This window comes from Canis lupus, chromosome 27, assembly GCF_048164855.1.
Source record: "Canis lupus baileyi chromosome 27, mCanLup2.hap1, whole genome shotgun sequence".
Lineage (NCBI taxonomy): Eukaryota > Metazoa > Chordata > Mammalia > Carnivora > Canidae > Canis > Canis lupus.
Genome location: NC_132864.1, coordinates 21,969,489 through 21,988,799, shown reverse-complemented (window position 1 = coordinate 21,988,799; position 19,311 = coordinate 21,969,489). Strand labels below are relative to the sequence as shown.

Sequence of the window (19,311 nt, the reverse complement as noted above, 5' to 3'; positions counted from 1 at the left end):
AGCTTCCCCTAGTGAAAATCGTTGAAGGGAACAGGGGAGGCAAAAAAATACATATATATATTTTTTAATTTGTGTTTTGATTAGATCCTGGGCTTCATGCAACAGAAAGGCTGCTTTTGTAATGCTGGTATTATAAAAGATGGGATGGAGGCTTCCCATCCATGCGATGGATGCGATTTTTGGCAATGGACTAGAGAGAAATGAGAGTCCTGTGCAATGCTTGCCAGCTGCCGACTTCAGGGACTTCTGGGGTGACTGGAGTATCCTTGAAACACCCCCTGAACTTTCACTTTGGCCAGTGAGGACAAGTTAGAAGTGAATGATCTATGAGATGTAGTCAGTATTTCTTCTACTTTCCCAAAGCCTATCCTAGTAGGGGGTTTTCCTTCCTCATGCTCCTCTTTCAAGAGTAGGGACATATTTGCCCTCTACCCTCAGAACTGGTCAGGCTTACTTTGCAAAGTAATATATACATAATGTTTAAGGATGGGAACTTTGCAGTCTGACCCAACTTGGGTTTGAAGGCCAGATGGGCCCCTAACTAGCTGTGGGACTCTGGTCAAGTTATCTCTCAGCCTCAGTTGGCTCACATGCAAAATGGGATAACTAGTGCCCACCTCTTAGCATTGTCAAGTCGATGAAATTTGGTAATTCACATAAGAACTTGGCATGGCACATGGGAAGTACTCTACCAATAATATCAGTTATTGCTAGTATCATCATCACAACTATCTAATATACCACTTATTTAATTTTGAAACATCAGTGTCATTTTGAATCCCATGGTGCATACAAAAGCATACTTCACTTTGCTATCCCCAGGACAACTTTGAAAGAATGATGATTCATGAGACGATAGATTTCTTTCTCAATATGATACCATCTTTCATGACAAAAAAAAACCGGCATTACGCAAAAAATTGGCATTACACACAACAGAACATGGGGCAGTTGGGATGTACATAAACACCAAGAGTTGAAAGGGTATTAATCATAAATCAATCTCGGTTATTATTCTGGATCCAGTCTTTATGGACATTATCTTGAATCTTCACTAGATTTAATCACATTTGAGAAAATGCAGCATCAGAGAGGTGAAGCAGATAGCCTAAGGTCACAGAGCAGGTGGCAAACAGCAGCAGAACCAGAACTCAAAGCTTGGGTGATTCATGGATCTCATCCTAACACAATCACGCTAAGACGTGAGTTTGGTCAGCCGAGGAAACTCAGAAATTGCCTTTTACTGAGATAATTTATTTATTTTTTTATTTTATTTTTTTTAATTTTTTATTTATTTATGATAGGCACACAGTGAGAGAGAGAGAGAGAGAGAGGCAGAGACACAGGCAGAGGGAGAAGCAGGCTCCATGCACCGGAAGCCCGACGTGGGATTCGATCCCGGGCCTCCAGGATCGCGCCCTGGGCCAAAGGCAGGCGCCAAACCGCTGCGCCACCCAGGGATCCCCTACTGAGATAATTTAAATTGCAAGCCCTGGAGCTGCAGGAAAGGAGGATAAGGAAGGTGATTTGTTGATTTGAGGTAGGGAGGGACAGGTGAGGAGGGCTAGTTAAGGCATCCGGGCTTCCTACGGTAGTTCCCATGGACCCTGCAGAGAATGTTCCCCAGGCCTGCCATTTTTCCATTCCATTTCCATCCTTACAAGGATGCCAGATTTGTAGCTCAAATTCCTTGGTACCTGTCAACAAGCTTGGCTTCCTGAGTTTTGAAAGGCCTCTTTTAAAAGGTCTAAAAATATCAAAGAAGCAATTTGATTAGTAGAAGATGGGATCAGCTAATAAGCAATAACAACACAGGCAAGTCATGTACTAATTGCCTTTTGGGCATTTTCTTCAAGAGCTCTCGGAAATGCAACATTTTCGTCCTGTTACTCTTTTGGCTGCCTTTCCCTGAATGCATAAAAATGATCAGCATGAGAGTCATCGTCTTTGGAAATGTCAGTATTTAAATGTTTTAATGCTTGATATTTGGGAGCCCGTGGCTTTGATCTCTAAGTGGGAATATGAAAAGATAGCATTTAATAAGCACTTACTATATAGTAAAGGGAATACTCATAGCCAGGGGCTTTTCTGAACATCATCTCATTGAAGCTCCCAATAACCCTATAAAACAGGGACTGTTATAATTTTCCATATGTGGGACAAGAAAATTGAGGCATCAGAGCATAACTTGTCCAAGGTCACACACATAGCAAGTACTAGAATGGTATCCATGTTTGTGGAGCACCCAGCATATGCTGGGGAGGACCTGTGAACAAAATACTTATAGCCCTTGTCCAGATGGATTTACAGTTATCTGAGGGATGTGCTGCCTTAGTTGGTATCTGAAATTATCCTTGATCCTAGAAGAGATGCTAAAGAATATTGAACTTTGGGCAGCCCCGGTGGCTCAGTGGTTTAGCGCCACCTTCAGTCCAGGGCGTGATCCTGGAGACCTGGGATCCAGGCCCACATCAGGCTCCCTGTGTGGAGCCTGCTTCTCCCTCTGCCTGTGTCTCTACCTCTCTCTCTCTGTCTCTCATGAATGAATGAATGAAGGAATGAATGAGTGGATAAATAAATAAAATCTTAAAAAAAAAAGAATATTGAACTTCTATCCATTGCCAGGCATTGCACTAGTCTCTGGAGATAGAACTGTGAGCAAGGCATGGTCCTTTCCCTCAAAAAGCTCCAAATGGTGTGGTGGAACAAATAAACAGGCAGTTATGATGCAGAATATTTTTTTTGGTAGAAAATAAAAAATTCAGTGGGTCAGACCTTGGATTCAGACTGAATCCATTTAACTAGATATTTGCCCAAATTATTCAACCTAATTAAGCTGTTTACGATTATCAACATCTCAGACACATACACCCCAGAACCTCATTCCTCATTAGCTGGCCCTGTCTTCCATTCCATTTTATCTAGCAGGTCTTGGCAGCATATTGACCCAGGATCAAAATATGCCTTTCTTAGAAATGTGGCTTTAATTAGAAATGGCTTATAAATCTTCATTGAAGTGAGCATTATTTAGAAAGATGAGTCTAAGCCACATCCAGGGTTCCCCCCACTCCATCCTTAGCTGTGTTTCTCTTCCAGAAAAGCTCACTAGCATATTTTAGCAAGAGCTCAAGAAAATGCAAATGTCCTTGTCTGTGGTCACGGGCACAGTCACATTCTTGTTTGCATTGCCTACAGCTAAAATTGGCACTTTCCTTTTTCCTGCCAGATACTTCTGAATATATGCTTTAAAAATCGAACCAACAGATGCCCCATTTGGAGAGATATTTGTCTACTTACTGCCCACTGTTACTGCAGTAAACAGGCTTATCTTAAGGGCACTGGGTCTCTCCAGTTAATCAGTCCTGGGTTCAAATCCTAACTCCACCACCTTCTTATCTGGGTGTCTCGGGAAGTTACAAAATCTCTCCATACCTCACTTTCCTTCTCTTTGCAAATAGAGGTAATGATAACACCTGCCCATATCATGAGGGGTTATTTTAATAGTGTACACAAAGCACCTCATGCACAACAGATGCTCAGTAAATGACAGCCATTATTTGCTCCCTAGAGTCACATGGCAAGGAATGAACCCCAAAACTGTGAACTTAGATTTCCTTAGGTTCTGCAGATGAACATGAAGAAATCGAGAAAGGTTAAATGATTTGACTAGGTAGTGGGAGAGCTGGGATTGGAAACCAGCCATCCCTGCCCAGAACTCTGGAAACTGTCCAGAGCTCTGGAAACATCTTGTCATGGAAAATCAGAGGAAAAGGGGCAGGGGATATTTTAGAAGGAGGAAGAAGATGGAGAGCACGACATACTCAAAAACCAGGCTGGCTTCTGAGGAGGGGCCAAGTAATGACAGATGAGGCAGGGAAGTTGGCAGGGACCCGATCCTGCAGAGCCTTTTAAACCTCATTAAAAACATTCATCTTCATTTTTGAGGGCATCGGAGGGCCATTTAATTGTTCTATTCAGGGTAATGACAATATCCTACTTGCACTGAAAGAGAATGGGTTGGAAGGTCAAATTGAAGGTAATGAGGGCAGTTGGGGCCAGTAGAATAGTCCAGGCTACAGACAGTGCTACCAGATAGTGACCTCGGGGAAGGAGGCAGTGTTGTGTAAAACACCTGCCCTGGGCAGCTGGTTGGACATAAGTGTTGATGGGGAGGGAAGGGTCAAAGAGGAAGTTTGGGTTTCTGCTTGAACAATTGGGTACACGATAGCATCATGTATTTAAGTTAGGGGAATGCCTCACCATCAACTGGAGCAATGGATTTGGGACTGTGGTAGTTCTCCACTGCCAGGTTCTCTACCAGGGATGATCTTGCCTCCTAGGGGACATTCAGCAAGATCTGAACACGGGTTTCATTGTCACAACTTGCGGAAGGATGTCACAACTGATGTCTAATGGACAGAGGTCAGAGATGCTGCTCAACATTCTCCAAAGCACAGGACAGCTCATTGGCCCAACATGTCAACAGTGCCAAGATCGAGAAACCCTGCTCTGCTGAAATGCAAAGACTTGAAAGAAATAACACATTGGACCTTTCTGATTATTGAAAGCTTTTCTGAGAACCCATGGAGTAAAATCCTCTCTAATGTGACAACCCCCTGGGATAGAAACCTGGGTAATTTTGTGTATGAAGCGGGAGAGTATGGAATGGTTTATCTACTGGAGCTCTGTGGGGCAGCATTTTGTCATTTTTCCAGGAAAGAACGTGCTCCTTGGGGGAGCGTGGTAGTCCTCTGCCTCCCCTCCCTCCTGTATTAGAAAATAAGTTTTAGCTTTGGTTCAATGTCTTGTATCACCTCAATCTCCACCTAGCCAACGTTGAGGATTCAGACCAGATGGCTTCACTGTGTATTTCTTCCCGTGACAGAACTTATTTCTACCTCTAAACTTCTATGTTTTTTGCTTTTCTTTTTGGTGCTTCTTATTTGCTGTCTTGATTCATGGATATTTCTGAATTTGTTATTCAATGGAATTGTGGGTGCCTTGAGAGAAGATGCCTGCCCCCCCCTCACTCGCAAAATCTGTCATGGTGGGTGTTAAATATATACCTCAGAAGGTGACCCTGCCCATGTCCCAGACTACTATGGGACATTATTCTCTGTCTTTTCTCTGTCCATTCTGTCATATTTCTCTGTCTATTCTAGAGCCCACCATGGACCCTCTGAAGCCCCGACATCGCTGAACCCATCCCAGGAACCATCCCAGCCGTATACTCTTCTCACTTTGTGAAATCCAGAAACCCCGAGGCACTTCCAGGCTTGCAAACTGGTGGCCAGACGTGGCTAATTTTCGAGTTATTAAATAAAACTACCGATTGCATAAATTCCAATTTAGGCAGAGATATACTCGATCAAAATTGAGCCCTCACAAGAAATTTTCTCAGCAGAGTTTGAACACAGGAATTCAGAAGGGAAAAATGCCACCATCTCATGAGAGAAGGTAAAATCCCATTACCAACAATTATGATTTTGCATTTAGCTGTCAGAAAGAGCTCTGAGAGAAATGTGTTGGTTTACTCAGTCCAAGAATGGTTTAATTGGCTTCTCTCATATTTTTGTGTGGGTGCTTACTTGCCACCGAACCCCACATGGATTCTGCAGCTTCTGAATTTCACAGCTTACAGCTGGGTATTTGGAGGGTAGGAGGATGCTGAAAGGGGGTTGGGGAGAGGGCTCCTTCCACAGTTGTGCAAGGGCTTGTCTAACTAACCAAGTTTCTTCAAGCTCCCTGCCCCCAAACGGTGGAACCAGATGGGGGTCATAGGAATAAAGATGGCGCACATTCTACTGTCTCCGCTCTCTCTCTTGTCCTATTATCCCTCTAAGGATATACTTTTTCAGAGTTTCCAGAAAGGTGTCTCATGTAACCACATGAGAAAAAAAAACCACGTCTTTTTTCACTTCTGTACCCCCAACACCTAGCGTCATGGTTGGCACATACAACTATTCATTGAAGGAATGAATGCTTCCACTGAGGGCCTACACCCTTTCCCTGGCCCCAGAGCCCCACTGTCACTGGGTTGCTTGGGACCCCTCAGTATCTGAGTTTTGGAGAAATCACTTGTGAGTCACATTAACTTCTGATTACTCCATCCAGTACCTATCTCCCATACTTTCATCTTTCCTTTTTCCTTGTTTTCCACACTCATGCTAGATACACCCTTTCCCAGGCTGTCTTGTAGTTAGAAAAGGCAGGCAACACTATTCTGGCAAAATGAAACATAAGAGGAAATAGGTAAAGTTCCTGGAAAACCTTTGTTTGCCTCATAAAAGGGACAGACATAGCTCACACTCTCCACTTTCTCTTGGTGCTGGGATATGGGTGCCTGGAGCTGGGGCGGCCATTCTATGACCATAAGGGAAAAAGACCTGCCCATTCCTATATCAGCGAGCCTCTGAAATGATACCAGTAGGCACTCACCTCCAGATTTCTTATATGAGGAATATAAATTCATGTTTGTCTGTATCACTGCTTTTCAGTGTTTCTCTTACTTATAGCCAAAAAATGATCCTAATTGATACAGAGAGTTTTCCTTTTTTCTCACTTCCTCCTGGTTCTCCATGGGATTCAAACATGAGTTGATGGGACTGGGCAGAGAGTTAAATCCAAGAAACTCAAATTATGCTAGGGGCACCCCCTTTTCTACAACAAGGTTTTTAACTGGATCAAGCATTTCTGCCACCAGAATGAACTTTCTCCTGCAAGGACCTCATCCTTCATGCCCATCTAGTCTTGACCCACTTCTTCCTTTCTACCCTTAAGCTGGGACTTGGCCTCACTAATGATGAGCCCCACTGTGGGACTTTGCAGTTAACACTCAGCCTCTTCCAGATTTCATATCGGGGCTCACACATTCTCAAAGTGGTGGGCAGTGACACTCTTGTCTTGTCGGAGAACAAGGAACACTAGTAATAATTACTGCCATCACTTAATGGGCTGGAGGTGGGAATGCTAAGTGTGTCCTGAGACTGTGCTCAGTATTTCACATGTGTTATTTTATTTAATCCTTCCAAAACATCGATGCAGTGGACCCTATTATAATTTGACCCATTTCACAGAACCTCCTACCAAAGACTGTCAGAGAGGGGATTTGAGGGCACCTTTGTATAACCTCAAAAGCAGAGCTCCTACCTCCTCACTAAGCTTAGATCACATCAACTACACTCTTTGATGTGTTTCTTCTACCGCCCGACCACCTCCCTATGCGGAGCAGCTGCCTGTTTGCAGCCCAGACAAAGAGCTGGCTTCATTTTGTCCAGCATAGAGAAAGTGCCTATCCCTCTTCCTGTGTCAGGAGGTAATGAACATGCACCTTCCCCACAATTTATCATGAAGGGGAGCTCGCTGTCACATGGACCTGCAATTAGACACAGCAAGATTCACCAAGGCAGGCATTACCAGTCCAAAGCATCAGGGCAGAAAGAAAAACAACAAAACAAAGCAACTTGAATTCTGCAATTGTCTCTTGCAGTTAACAATGGAGCCAGAAGAATCCCTTGGAGAAAGAAAAGGACTGGCTGCTATTTCCCTGGCCTAAGTCATGAGTCGTATAAAAATGAAGGTGCAGCTGGCAGGATTCTTCAGAATTGAATCTCAAGTGGTCAGGAGAGCTTTTATTCTTTCCCGGCCCCCTCCACCCCCACCCCAGCATAATCAGTGATTCAGGGCAGGGGGCGTGGTGTCTGTGATTAGAGGCCGGAGAAATCACCCAGTGCTTAGCCCACTTCCAACAAAGACGGGTGGTAACTCACCACTTACCTCTTCAGGCCACAATTTCTCCTACCTGGATAAGGAGGAAAATCATTTTATGTTTGCAGCTAGAAATGTCTTATGCTAAGAGTCCAGGTTTCTCTTGTTGGGGGGGTGTCTCTTTCTAAAATACGTTATTTCTCCTTTTCTGATTCAAGGCAGCCTGACTCGGTGAACACTGGCTGGACTCCAGAGACCTCCTCTAGGCAGTTCTGTTCTCATCACAGGGGGCGGGGGAGCAGGATGCTCAGGCCAAGGTCTTCTCTATACCTGGGATTCTGTTTATTTTGCCCCTTCTTCCTTCTTAGCGGAGAACTAAACCCTGGGGCTCTTCCAGCCTCAGTCTACCCAGGTCCTAAAGGCAGTTAATAACAACAATCTGAGAGAGGATTAAGCAAAGCCATAATGGCTAACAGCGCATGGTATTTACTCTGTGCCAGGCTCTTTTCTAAGAGCTTTTTTACCCATATCAGTTCATCTAATCCCCATAACACCCTATGACAGGAGAGCACTTTTAGCTGTTTCATCTATTCTAAGATGCACGTTTCCTTTCCACATTTAGCATCTCTGAAACTGGGGCACATCTTATCATTGAAAGTAGGTTATAGTTTAATCAGTAGATTTTTTTTTTCTCAGTGGCACAAAAAAAGTATGATGCATCTTGAAATGGAAGACAGATTAGATAAAATGTGATATGCCCGTTTCACAGACATGGAAACTGAGGCTCAGGTAACTCATGTGCTTAAGGCCCTACAGCCTGGTAAGTAGCAAAGTTGGGGTTTGAACTCATGTGGTTTGCTGCAGAATCTTCTCTTTAAAACACTAAGCCTGGATATGAGCAGAGTGCTGAGTGTGATTCCTGGCTGTCTCAGGATCTGCCCAAATTTGGGACATGTCTTTTCTCTCTGGGTGTTTAATGACAGCGAAGTGGAAACTTCAGGCACCAAGAGACAGAGCCTGTCTAAAGGATTCCACAGCTTTATAGTTTTTGCCAAATGCCATTCCTGCATTTCCATTCTAAAACGTGGAGGGGGGTGGTGTGCTATGTGTGTCTCTTTTTTTAGCCCCTTTCAAGGAAGAAAATGTACAGTCCCTGGTAATCTGCACCCTCCCTGCTCCCCCTCCCTTCCCCATGGCTAATCCCATTAGCTTTCTCTTTTGGCTTCCTTGGGAAACAAAGGGAAAAGGAACTCCCTAAAAGATTAGGGAGCCCAATATTAGGGCGAGCTACAAGGTTTCCTCAACAAAAGACATTCAAGCAGAGGATTTGCATATATTATTCATGTTTTTAAAAACTACATGAAGGCATTGTGCAAGGCAGGGTGCCATTGCAACATTCCTTACGATGTAGCACCTTCCATCCTGTGAGAAGGAAAATGCCTAGCTTCGGAGAAATTCAGGACCCTTTTGGGGGTGTCATTACACTAGAGCACAGTGGATCTATAAGTCGGTGGTATTACCATGTAGCCCAATACACTTGGTATTACCAAGTGAGGCCATGTAGTGTGGCCTCACTTCCTCCTCTGAGAATCCAGCTCCTCCCTCAGTTACTCTTCAGTGGACACTTACCTGGCTGCCTGGCATTTGTTATTCTCTATGTGGCACACCCTGCCTCCAAATAATAGCTTTTAGCTATCTGAGGCCAGTGACTGCACTTACACCTTCTTTTTGTAACCCCCTGTTGTGCATGCTAATCTATCACTGCCTGATTTAGCATGGGAGGGCAGGAGCGCTTGATCCCTGGAGACAGACAGACCCAAGTTCAAATCCATTCCCTGCTGGCCAGTGCCCTTGGATAAGGGATCTCTTCTCCCTGGGCCTCCATCTATCTTGTGAGGAGGTAGCAGCTCATCCTGAAGTGTAGATGGCACTGAAAGCTCTAGGTCAAAATCTGGCAGGTGGTAAATACTCAAGATATGCCAACTATTACCATTGCTACAACAGTGCTGTAATTGTTACCAGTTTGACACCAGAAGGTGATCCTAATCTGTATGGATTTTCTTGTGGTTTGTCACTTTCTAGTTAGCCTTGTTTAGGTTAACCAATGCTTTACAGCGACTCTAAAAAGTTGCAATTTCTAAAAGCATGATAATTCAGATGTGAGCCAGTGACACCCTAGAGTCTTCATTATTTCCTAGAAAGTGGGGCAGGGGCAGCGGGATTTCAATGAAGCTTTCGTGTCTGAAGTCTTGGTTTATCCAAGTTCCCTGGAAACCTCTTTTCCTTTTCTTGACCTTCCTGAGTTCCACCAAACCTCTTCCCAAGTAAGACGTGGTCACCCTCTGTACCTTCCTCTACCTTCTTCGACTCTCTATCCCAAGATGGAAAACTCTATTGTGTATACCTGGGTATATGGTTTCTTTCCCTCCGCAGTTCTGACACACAGGTACACACACACATGCAGACAAGCCTGAGTTAGCTGTCCTCCTCTGAGTTCTCACAATACCCAATGATGCTTTTCACTTTGCGTTATAATGATCTATTTCTTATCCTTCACTTCCCATCCCAAATAAACACACTATATAGATCATGAAATTTTTAAAGGCAAGTCCCATTCTTACAAGAGCAAATGTTTAGCATGTAACAGGGGTTCAATGAATGTTTGCCAAATGGAGGAAATAACCATGTAACTAAATTCTAGGGAGTGTTCGCTATGTGTCAAGAGAAGGTACAATGAGATCCCCCTTTGACAGATGGTAACACTGCAGCAGAGACATTCTGTAAATTGCCCAAGATCACAGGGCTGCTAAGGGGCAGATCCAGGATTCAAACCCAGGCTGTTTAGGTCCACTGTGCATGCTCTCACACTCCCCTCTGCTTCTAAAAAGCCCACCTCGCTCCTCATTCTCTTCCCCTACTGCTAAGGAAGTTCGGTCCCAGAGGGGACTGCTCCAGATGGAACTCACTTCTGTGCAGCATTTTGAGATGAAAGGAGATACATGAAGACTGCATCTTGCAGAGTGAGCTCACTAAGAGAGCTGAACAATGAGGAGTGAGTACAGATGTGCTAATTCTTAGAAGGTAGAAGCTTAGGAACACTTTGGACTACCAGAGAAGCATGGGTGAGTTTTAAGCTCTCCATTGTGCACCAACTTCTCCCCAGGCCCTCCTTTCTGGGATAGAACTCTGAGCTGTAAGATATGCCACAGTGGGCCGGGGTTACCTGTGACCCTCTCTCCCACTCTTCACCTACCTTGGCCAATCAGTGGTGATATACAGGTGTGCGGATACAATAACAGACAGAACTAGCCTACCCAGTTATGATCATTTGAACACAGGAACACTTGACTGTGGTCATTAAATACATATTAATGATTTTTCTCAAAAAAAGTCAGTAACAATAACAATATGTTATATCTCAGAAATCAATAACAATATTTTATATCACATATAACTTTATATCATATGTCATATATCACATAAACAGTATATAATTTTATATCACATGATAACACTATCAAGTGTTAGCATGGTGTTAACCAATTTCCACAGCTTCCTTAGTCCTAACATTGTTTCTGCCTAGTTGATGTCCTTGTTCTCACTTTGCAGACATGAGGTAATAAGGGCTCAGGGATGCACAGCGTCTTGTCTTATATCAATAGTTGGCGAGTAACAAAGTCAGACCTCAAAACCAAAAGTTTGACTCTGCAGTCTTTCCATAGAAAGAGGATGTGCCCATACCTCGAGCCCAGTGGATCTCTGAAAATAATTTCTGCAATGGCAAACCTACAATTCATCTTAATTTTTTTCTGATGTTCTACAGTGTCACTGCCGATTTATTCTATCATTTTGGAATTACTGGCTAATAGGATGGCCCAGCTCAGTGTTCTGGCTGGCGTTTTCATTCTTTACGAGAAACCAACCATTGATAGCAACAAGGATGTGTCTCGACAATTTAATTACACCATGACTCCTCTCTTCCCCTGTCCCTTGTTGGCCTGAAGGCTAATTTCTATTTCACTTGGTCTTGAAAACATGATTGGTTTCGGCAGATAGGGGAGGCCTACCTGGGTTAGATGTTCTGAGGCATAAAAGGGGGCCGCTCCGTTGGGTATACTGTGCATCTTCTTGATGGGTGGTATCTTGGTCATCTTGGAAATCTCTCAGGCAGAACCTGGGCCCCCCCAAAGAGGGTTTTTCCCCCAGAATCTTCTACTTCAGCAGCCACTGGTGAAAAAGCCTCTAGCAATTTCTTCCTGATTCCCAAAGCCAATTACACAGACTCCAAAGAGGCTCTGACCCAGGAGTAAAGAAAGCAAGTCATCTGGGTTTCCCACAAACAGGATAAGGAAGTCCAGAAGGGGTGGAATCAAGCAAGCCCGGAATTACTCACGTTTTTAGAAAGCTACAAACTTTCAGGAGCTTCCCCCCTCTTTGGAAGGTGTTATCTTTCTCTAATATAAACAAAAATAAAACATGAACTAAAAAAATAAAAAGCCACCGACAAAATCTGAAGAAGGCCCACCGAGGGGCCACCAGACCCCTACCCTAAGGTGTCCCGGACATGAGGCTCAAGTTTTCCTACTGCTAGGGAGAAAAAGCTGGCTAACTGCCAGACAGGAGCCAACGCAGTTGCTTGGCAACGAGACGCCGTGGAGGGCTTCCTCATTGGCTGGGATTGGTGGGGGCGGGGTCGCGAAGTCCCGGGAGCAGCGGGGATGGTGGCTGGGAGCTGGCAATCACCAGGGAGCCACACTCTCCAAACTCCGGTTTCTCCTCTTACACCTGAGGACCTTGACCTTTTCTCTCCACCTAACTACAAGCAACTCCTTCCTTCCAAACTCTGCTCTGTCCTGCTACTAACCTGCTAGTGATTTCTTGTGCCTTAGGTTGGTAGTGCAATTACTTTAACTTGAGATGCATATTTCTTCTCTTTCCACACGACAAACTCCTATGCATACTTCAAAGCCCCCATATATATGTATGTGTATATATATACACACACACACATATACATGTATACATCTAACGAGTATTTAGAATGTGCTAGACACTGCTCTGGGCATTTTACATATATTGACTCACTCCCTGCAACACATCTTCAAGGAAAGTGTCTTATTACCCTATTTAACAGACTAGGAAACCGAGGCACAGAGAAATTGAATGATATGCTTCAGGTCACACAGAAATCTCCTGAATTGGGATTCAAAACCAGATCTGTTTGGGGCACCTGGGTGGCTCAGTCAGTTGAGCATCTGACTCTTGATTTTGGCCCAGGTCCTAATCTCTGGGTGGTGGGACCGAGTCCCACATGGAGCCCCATGGCTATGTGCTCACTGCTGGGTGGGGAGTCTCCTTGAGATTCTCTCTCCCTCTGCCTCTGCCCCACCCCTCTGTGCTCGGGTTCTCTTTCCAAAATATATAAATAAATCTTAAAAAAAAAAAAAAAAAAAAGCCAGACCTATTTGAATCTAAAACCCAAGTTCTTAACCACTTAGCTGCGTGACCCAGGATAAGGTGCCTGATTTTGCTAAGCTTTGGCTTCCCTATCTTTAAAATAGGAAAAATAACTTTTCCACAGGTTGTCAGGGATTAAAACAGATAATATATGTAAAGGCTGAGCACATGAGGAATCCTAGTGGCAACTATTATTATTTCCTGACATCCCATCCTCAGAAAGAATTACTCATTTTTACATGCAGTGTTCATTTCACAGCTGATATTAATACTAATATTTATTTATTGATCATTCACTCCATGCCAGGTGCTCTACTAAGCACTTTCCATACATTAATTTATGTAATTCTTCCAGTAACCCTATGGGGCCGGTCCTCAGCTTGCAGAAGATTTATTGCACATGTTCTGATTTGCATGTGTTATCCTTGGCATTATTTCACACGGAATCAATCTGATTCATGTTTTATCTCTAAACCTGGAGCTGCTGAGGATTATGATGCCATCATGGCCATATGAAGACCTCAGTTTCTCTTCAGAAAGCACCTGCTGCAAGATGACCCTCCACCAAGTACAAAATGCCCCACCACACAGCTCCAGATGCTGATGCTCGAAAGTCATCAGTTTCTTGCCATTGCCTGAAGACTGAGTCTCACCTTCCCTTTCACAGGGACTTTTGGCCCTCCTGCTTCCTTTGTGGGCTTCACAAAGGAACCAGAAAGTTGCAGATAAACTGGACTGTGTTCAGTAGATAGGGTTCGGGAGGAGATAGGATGAGAAAGTGAGATGGCGTGGAAAGTGTTCAGCTCTGAACAGGAAGACACAGGGCTATCTTCATACAGCTTTAAAGGGCAGGCTTGATAAAGAAGGACTCAGCAAGCCCTGTTACGCATCCAAAGAATAGGAAGAGGGTTTGGGCTCAACATAAAGAAATACACAACAGAGTACCATTTAAAAGGCATACTCCAGGTACCTGGGTGGCTCAGTCAGTTGATTTCAGCTCAGGTCATAGGATCGAGCCCCATCGGGCTCCATGTGCTCAGTGCAGAGTCTGTTCTGGATTCTCTCCCTCTGCCCCTCCCCCTGCTTGCTCACTCATGCACACATTCTCTCTCTCTAAAATAAATAAAATATTTATAAAGAAATAAAAGGCATAGGCTCTGGAACCAGATTGACTTGGCCACTGAGCTGCCTCAGTGATAATCTTATAGGACTCTGAGGAAGACCAAACAGATAGTCCCTGGGAAGCACCATGCCTAGCAAAAAGGAAGTGCTCAGTAAATGCGAGCTCTTATTTCTTTTGTGATTAATACCCATCCGTCAGAGCCATGTAACAATTGCAAGTAGAAAAGGTGTGGAATTGAAAAGACATGTGTTCAAATCTTGGCTCTGCCATTGATTGGTAATGAGCTCCTGGTCAAGGGATTTTTATCTCTCCCAGTTCCAATTTCACCACATATGTAAATAGTGATGATTATGCCCACCTGAGGCAGTTGGAAGCACTAAGTAAAATAGTGAATGTATAGAGCCTGGTACCCAGCTAGGCCTTTAGCATGCTATTTCTCTTTTATGTTTAAGAAGTGGTATATTCCATAGGGAAAGAATGAGTTCCCCAGCAAGAGAGGTATTCAACAAAATAAGGTCACATTCTATGGTACTGGGGGTTAAGACTTTAATATATGAATTTGAGGGGGAGACAGGAGAGGGGACATAAATCAATAGGCCAATAGCTCACACAGTGTTGGATAGATGTCACTTTGTTTCCCTCAAATATTTAAAATATCCCTATTCATTCCTGTGAATTTTCTGTGGCACCCTAGGGTGCCTTGGTGCAGAGTTTGGGAACCACAGGGCCATAGGCTTGTCTTCCTTTTGAACTGAGCAGCCTGGATGTGCAAGAAGTTAACACCCACAGGGGTAGCCGGAAAGTAATGACGAGCAGGAGGTGATGGTTAATATGTCCCCTACTCCCCCTTGGGTAAGACATCTCTGGCATGGGCCCTATACTCCCCCAAAGGTCTCATTCAGGACTGACTTGCCTATAGCAATTGCCTGTTCATGGATGAATGACCCAGCATTGGCTTCTTCTTTTTCCATTTTACTTCCCCACTCCCTTGAAGGTACTGCTTGGATGGGCCCCAAGGAAACCACTTCTATTCAAACTCCTGTTCTGGGTCTGCTTCTGGGCAACCTGACGTAGGTTGGACCCTCCTCCTTAGCTAGTTAGAAGGTGGACTTGCCACCTTTTTTGACGACCTTGCTCCAAATCCCTTTCCTGCTGTTGTTCTTATGGGTATCCCAAAGAGTTTCTTTATATTCTCCACATCCCTGATGTACCGAGAGGCCAACATGTTTCCAGATATGCAAATGCATCTCCCAACAGTGAAATATTTGACAACTAAGATATGAAGTGATTGTTTAATTCTTAATTCCTGGTTGATTTATGCAAAATATGAACTGAAAGACGCGGGGCGACAGGCACTCTCTCCTCCCAATTTGCCAAAAAGAAAGGCATCTGAAGGGATTAAAAATAGACGTATCAAGCAGAAGAAAAATTGTGGAATGTGTCGGACGCCAGCTGGGGTAGTTGAAGTGAAATCTCAGAATCTGCTAAACACTCGAATTTCGGCGAGGAGTACATATGTTTGGCATTAAAAACCTATTGGAGAAGTCATCGTTTTCTGAATATCTTTAATATACTTTTCTGTGTTGCAGCTAGCACCCAGAGAACTCCTTCTGGGTGTTTTTACTGAAATGCCAGTACTGGATTTACAAATTATGGGGCCCAAGGCAAAAGTAAAACTCGGGGCTCCCTTGACACCTGGTAGCTGGCAATCTATCCATGAATTGCTGCCAGAACGAAATACCACTGCCTAATGGGTATTTGCACCACCTCCGAGGACTTCCGTATTTCATTAGATTGAAGAAGACTTTCTGCTGGCTACATTGACCCTTGGGGGGGTCAGAACCCATTCCTACCTTATCTTCCCATCTGCACTCTAAGAAGGGTGGATCTTTGTAAATGAGGAGAAAAAAATTCAATGTTTATGATCCTCTCTCTCCTCTTTCCTCCTCTGCTTTGGTATACCAGGTGTGGTTGCGGGGTTGTGGTTGTGGTCTCCAGGAATATTCTTTTTTTTTTTTTTTTTTTCCAGGAATATTCTTAGTGAATTTCCCACACTGGATTCTAGGATGTGGCCCAAGCTACCTCCATGAATAATGCTCTCCTTTTGGACATGCTTCATCTCCCAGCATCCTGGGCTGGGGACAGGTTGGAGGTATGGGATAATTAATCCCATTTTACAAAAGCAGAAATTGAAGTACTTGGGATTTTGCACTTTCTTAGTGGTGCGGATTGTCTGAGACAAACCTAGGTTTTATGATTGTGAATTCAATGATTGACTTCAGCACTCTGTCACATGGTCTTGATGCTCTTTTATTTAAAGGGTGTATGTATGTGTGTGTGTGTGGGTGTATCTCAGCAGAACAACCTGCAGTCATATCTGCCAACTCTGCCAACTCTCTAGCCTTTTGAGGGGAAGCCTTATTTTATTTCACATCCACAGAATCCCACCCCCATCCCAGGTAGGAAAACAGTCCCCTGCCCGGTATTCCCATGGATTTTCAAGTAGCCCACAATTTCCTGTTCAGTATGTGCCTCCTACCTGTGTGGATGGCATTGTGTCCCTCTCAAAAGATGTTTTAGGTTCTAAACCTTGATACCTGTCAATGCAACCTTATTTGGAATCAGAGTCTTTGCAAGTATAATCAAGGTACCATGTGGGCCCTAATGCCATGACTGGTGTCCTTATAAGTGGGAAGAAATTTGAATGTAGAGACAGAAGACACGCAGGCCGAACGCCCTGTGACAATGAAGGCAGAGACTGTGGTGATGCCTCTACATGCCAAGGAACACCATGGATTGCCAGGAACAACCAGAAGCCAGGAGAGAGACGAGGCAGGGTCTTGCCCTAGAGCCTTTGGAGGAAACCCATCCTTGCCAATACCTGGATTCTGGACTTCCAGCTCCAGAACCACAAGAGAATAAGTTTCTGCTGTTTTAATCCACTCATTTTGTGATGATTTGTTCCAGCAGGCCCCACGAAACAAGTACACCACAAATTTTCCTTGGGTTTCACGTCCCTCTTCACCCCAATTTATTTATGCCCTCAAAATGTGACTTTGCAGGACCTGGATATAGCAGGATTGCACCAATGGCTTAGGATAATAAGAAGGAGGCTCAGCACAGCTCTGCAGAGTTGGTGACTTAAAATTAAATAGTAAGCATCACTGAATTTTCAATTAAATAAAAATAAAGTTCCCAGATGATTCTAACACACAGGTAGGGGTAGGAACCCCTGCCACACATCCTGTTTGTAAGCTGCTGTTTTACATAAGATAGAAACATTCATTTAAGCTAAATAGAACTGAGTTTCAGTCTGGATTTTTAATCCTGTATGTTGGCTGTGTGACCCTGGGCAAATTTCTTAACTTATATAAGCTTCCATTGCCTTATGATGAAGAATAAAAACCAAATCACTGAACTTAGAGGGCCTTTAGCGGGTTAAATGACATAATTATTGATCTCTCTGCCTATATTTTTCTATCGTCTACATATATTAGATACAAAAACATATGTTAATACATATGCTGGGTAAGAAACATAACACATAATAGGCACAAAATAAATTCTGGCTGACATAATTAGCTCTTTGTCCTGGAAAACTGAACTAATTTCTTTCCTTCCTTCCTCCCTCCCTCCCTTCCTCCCTCCCTTTCTTCTTCTTCTTCTTCTTCTTCTTCTTCTTCTTCTTCTTCTTCTTCTTCTTCTTCTTCTTCTTCCCTTCCTTCCTTCCTTCCTTCCTTCCTTCCTTCCTTCCTTCCTTCCTTCCTTCCTTCCTTCCTCTCTTCCATCTTTCCTTCCTTCCTTCCCTCCTTCTGTTCTCCCTCTCTTTTTCCCTCCACCCTCCCTCCCTCTTTCCCTCCTTTCTTCTTCTAGTTAGAATCCACTGATGGTCTATACTATAAGACTGACAGTAAAGAGCAGCCCCAGTGGCGGAGCGGTTTAGCGCCGCCTGCAACTCAGAGCGAGGTCCTGAAGACCAGGGATTGAGTCCCGCATCAGGCTCCTGCGTGGAGCCTGCTTCTCCCTCCTCCTGTGTCTCTGCCTCAATCTCTCTATGTCTATCATAAATAAATAAATCTTAAAAAAAAAAAAGAATGACAGTAAAACAGGAAAAGGACTTTCCTTTACAAAGGCCAAAAATCAGCTTTAAACCAACTCTCTGGCTAGATTAAGGTGGTCTTCCCTCTTCTAACTGCTAGAAATCAAAACTATCCCTCTCTGAAGAGTGACATTATTCAAAACCTCAAAATATTTATATAATTTTTTTCAGAGAAGAGAGCTGTGCTGGTGGAGGAGCTGTGGCCTTCTGAAGAGGGAAACAGCCAACCACAGCAACTTGGCAGGGAGGGTGCAGAGGCATAAACACCCAAAGCTCACTCTCCTCTTGCAGACACTTCCGATCTATAATTGGCCCCCCAACGTCAGGGCCCAATTTGATGCCACAGGGCAAAGGAGCCCATTGAGGCAGAAGCTGTGCAAATAGAAAGCATCCAGCACAATCTTCAAGATATGTTAGGTTTCAAAAACAAAAGAGAGGAAAACAAAGTGTATCATATGCTAGCTTTTAGGAGAGAGAAAGCGAGAGAGATGGAGAGAGAGAGATTAGGGCCCAGCAGGACACAGATGATAGAGTCAAGGGGATATGAGGCAGGATTATCTACCACATGGTCACCTACATGAGTAGGGGTGTAGGGGTACACAGGACAATGTGCCGTCCCTGAAGGCTAGAATCTGTGAAGCTGTGGCCATCTGTATGGGACAAGGGGAGGGAATGATTACCTGCCCTTGAAGGGCAGAGATAATGGAGAGGAGGCCTTGGGAGGAGTGGTGATCCATGTGTAGGTGAGAGGCACAGCCAGTCTGAAGCAAATTCCCAGGGAGGATGCCCCAGACACCCCCTGATCCTTTCCTCAGATCTCCTGCCAGTGGCTCCCATTGGCTCAACCCACCCACCAGCCAGAGAGCACAGGAGCCAGTTGGTGTCACACAGGTGGAAAGTGAATCTTCCACTTGAGGGTGGGGTG

At 44.2% G+C, this 19,311-nt stretch overlaps 1 protein-coding gene across 7 annotated transcripts in view; it reads right to left on the bottom strand.

The window, feature by feature from the left end:
- The window catches only part of CCDC60 (coiled-coil domain containing 60), a 185,798-nt gene extending 173,458 nt beyond the window's left edge, over window positions 1-12,340 (bottom strand). For 6 of the 7 annotated variants that reach the window (XR_012019319.1, XR_012019322.1, XR_012019321.1 and 3 more), the window contains exon 1: window positions 11,775-12,340. Coding sequence is in view for 3 of the 7 variants with exons in the window: in XM_072802755.1 (XP_072658856.1) it covers window positions 11,775-11,858 (84 nt within the window). In the remaining 4 variants the exon portion in view is untranslated. The remainder of the gene's footprint in view (window positions 1-11,774) is intronic. The other variant, XM_072802754.1, reaches the window with a different exon arrangement.
- Between the last annotated feature and the right edge of the window lie 6,971 nt (window positions 12,341-19,311).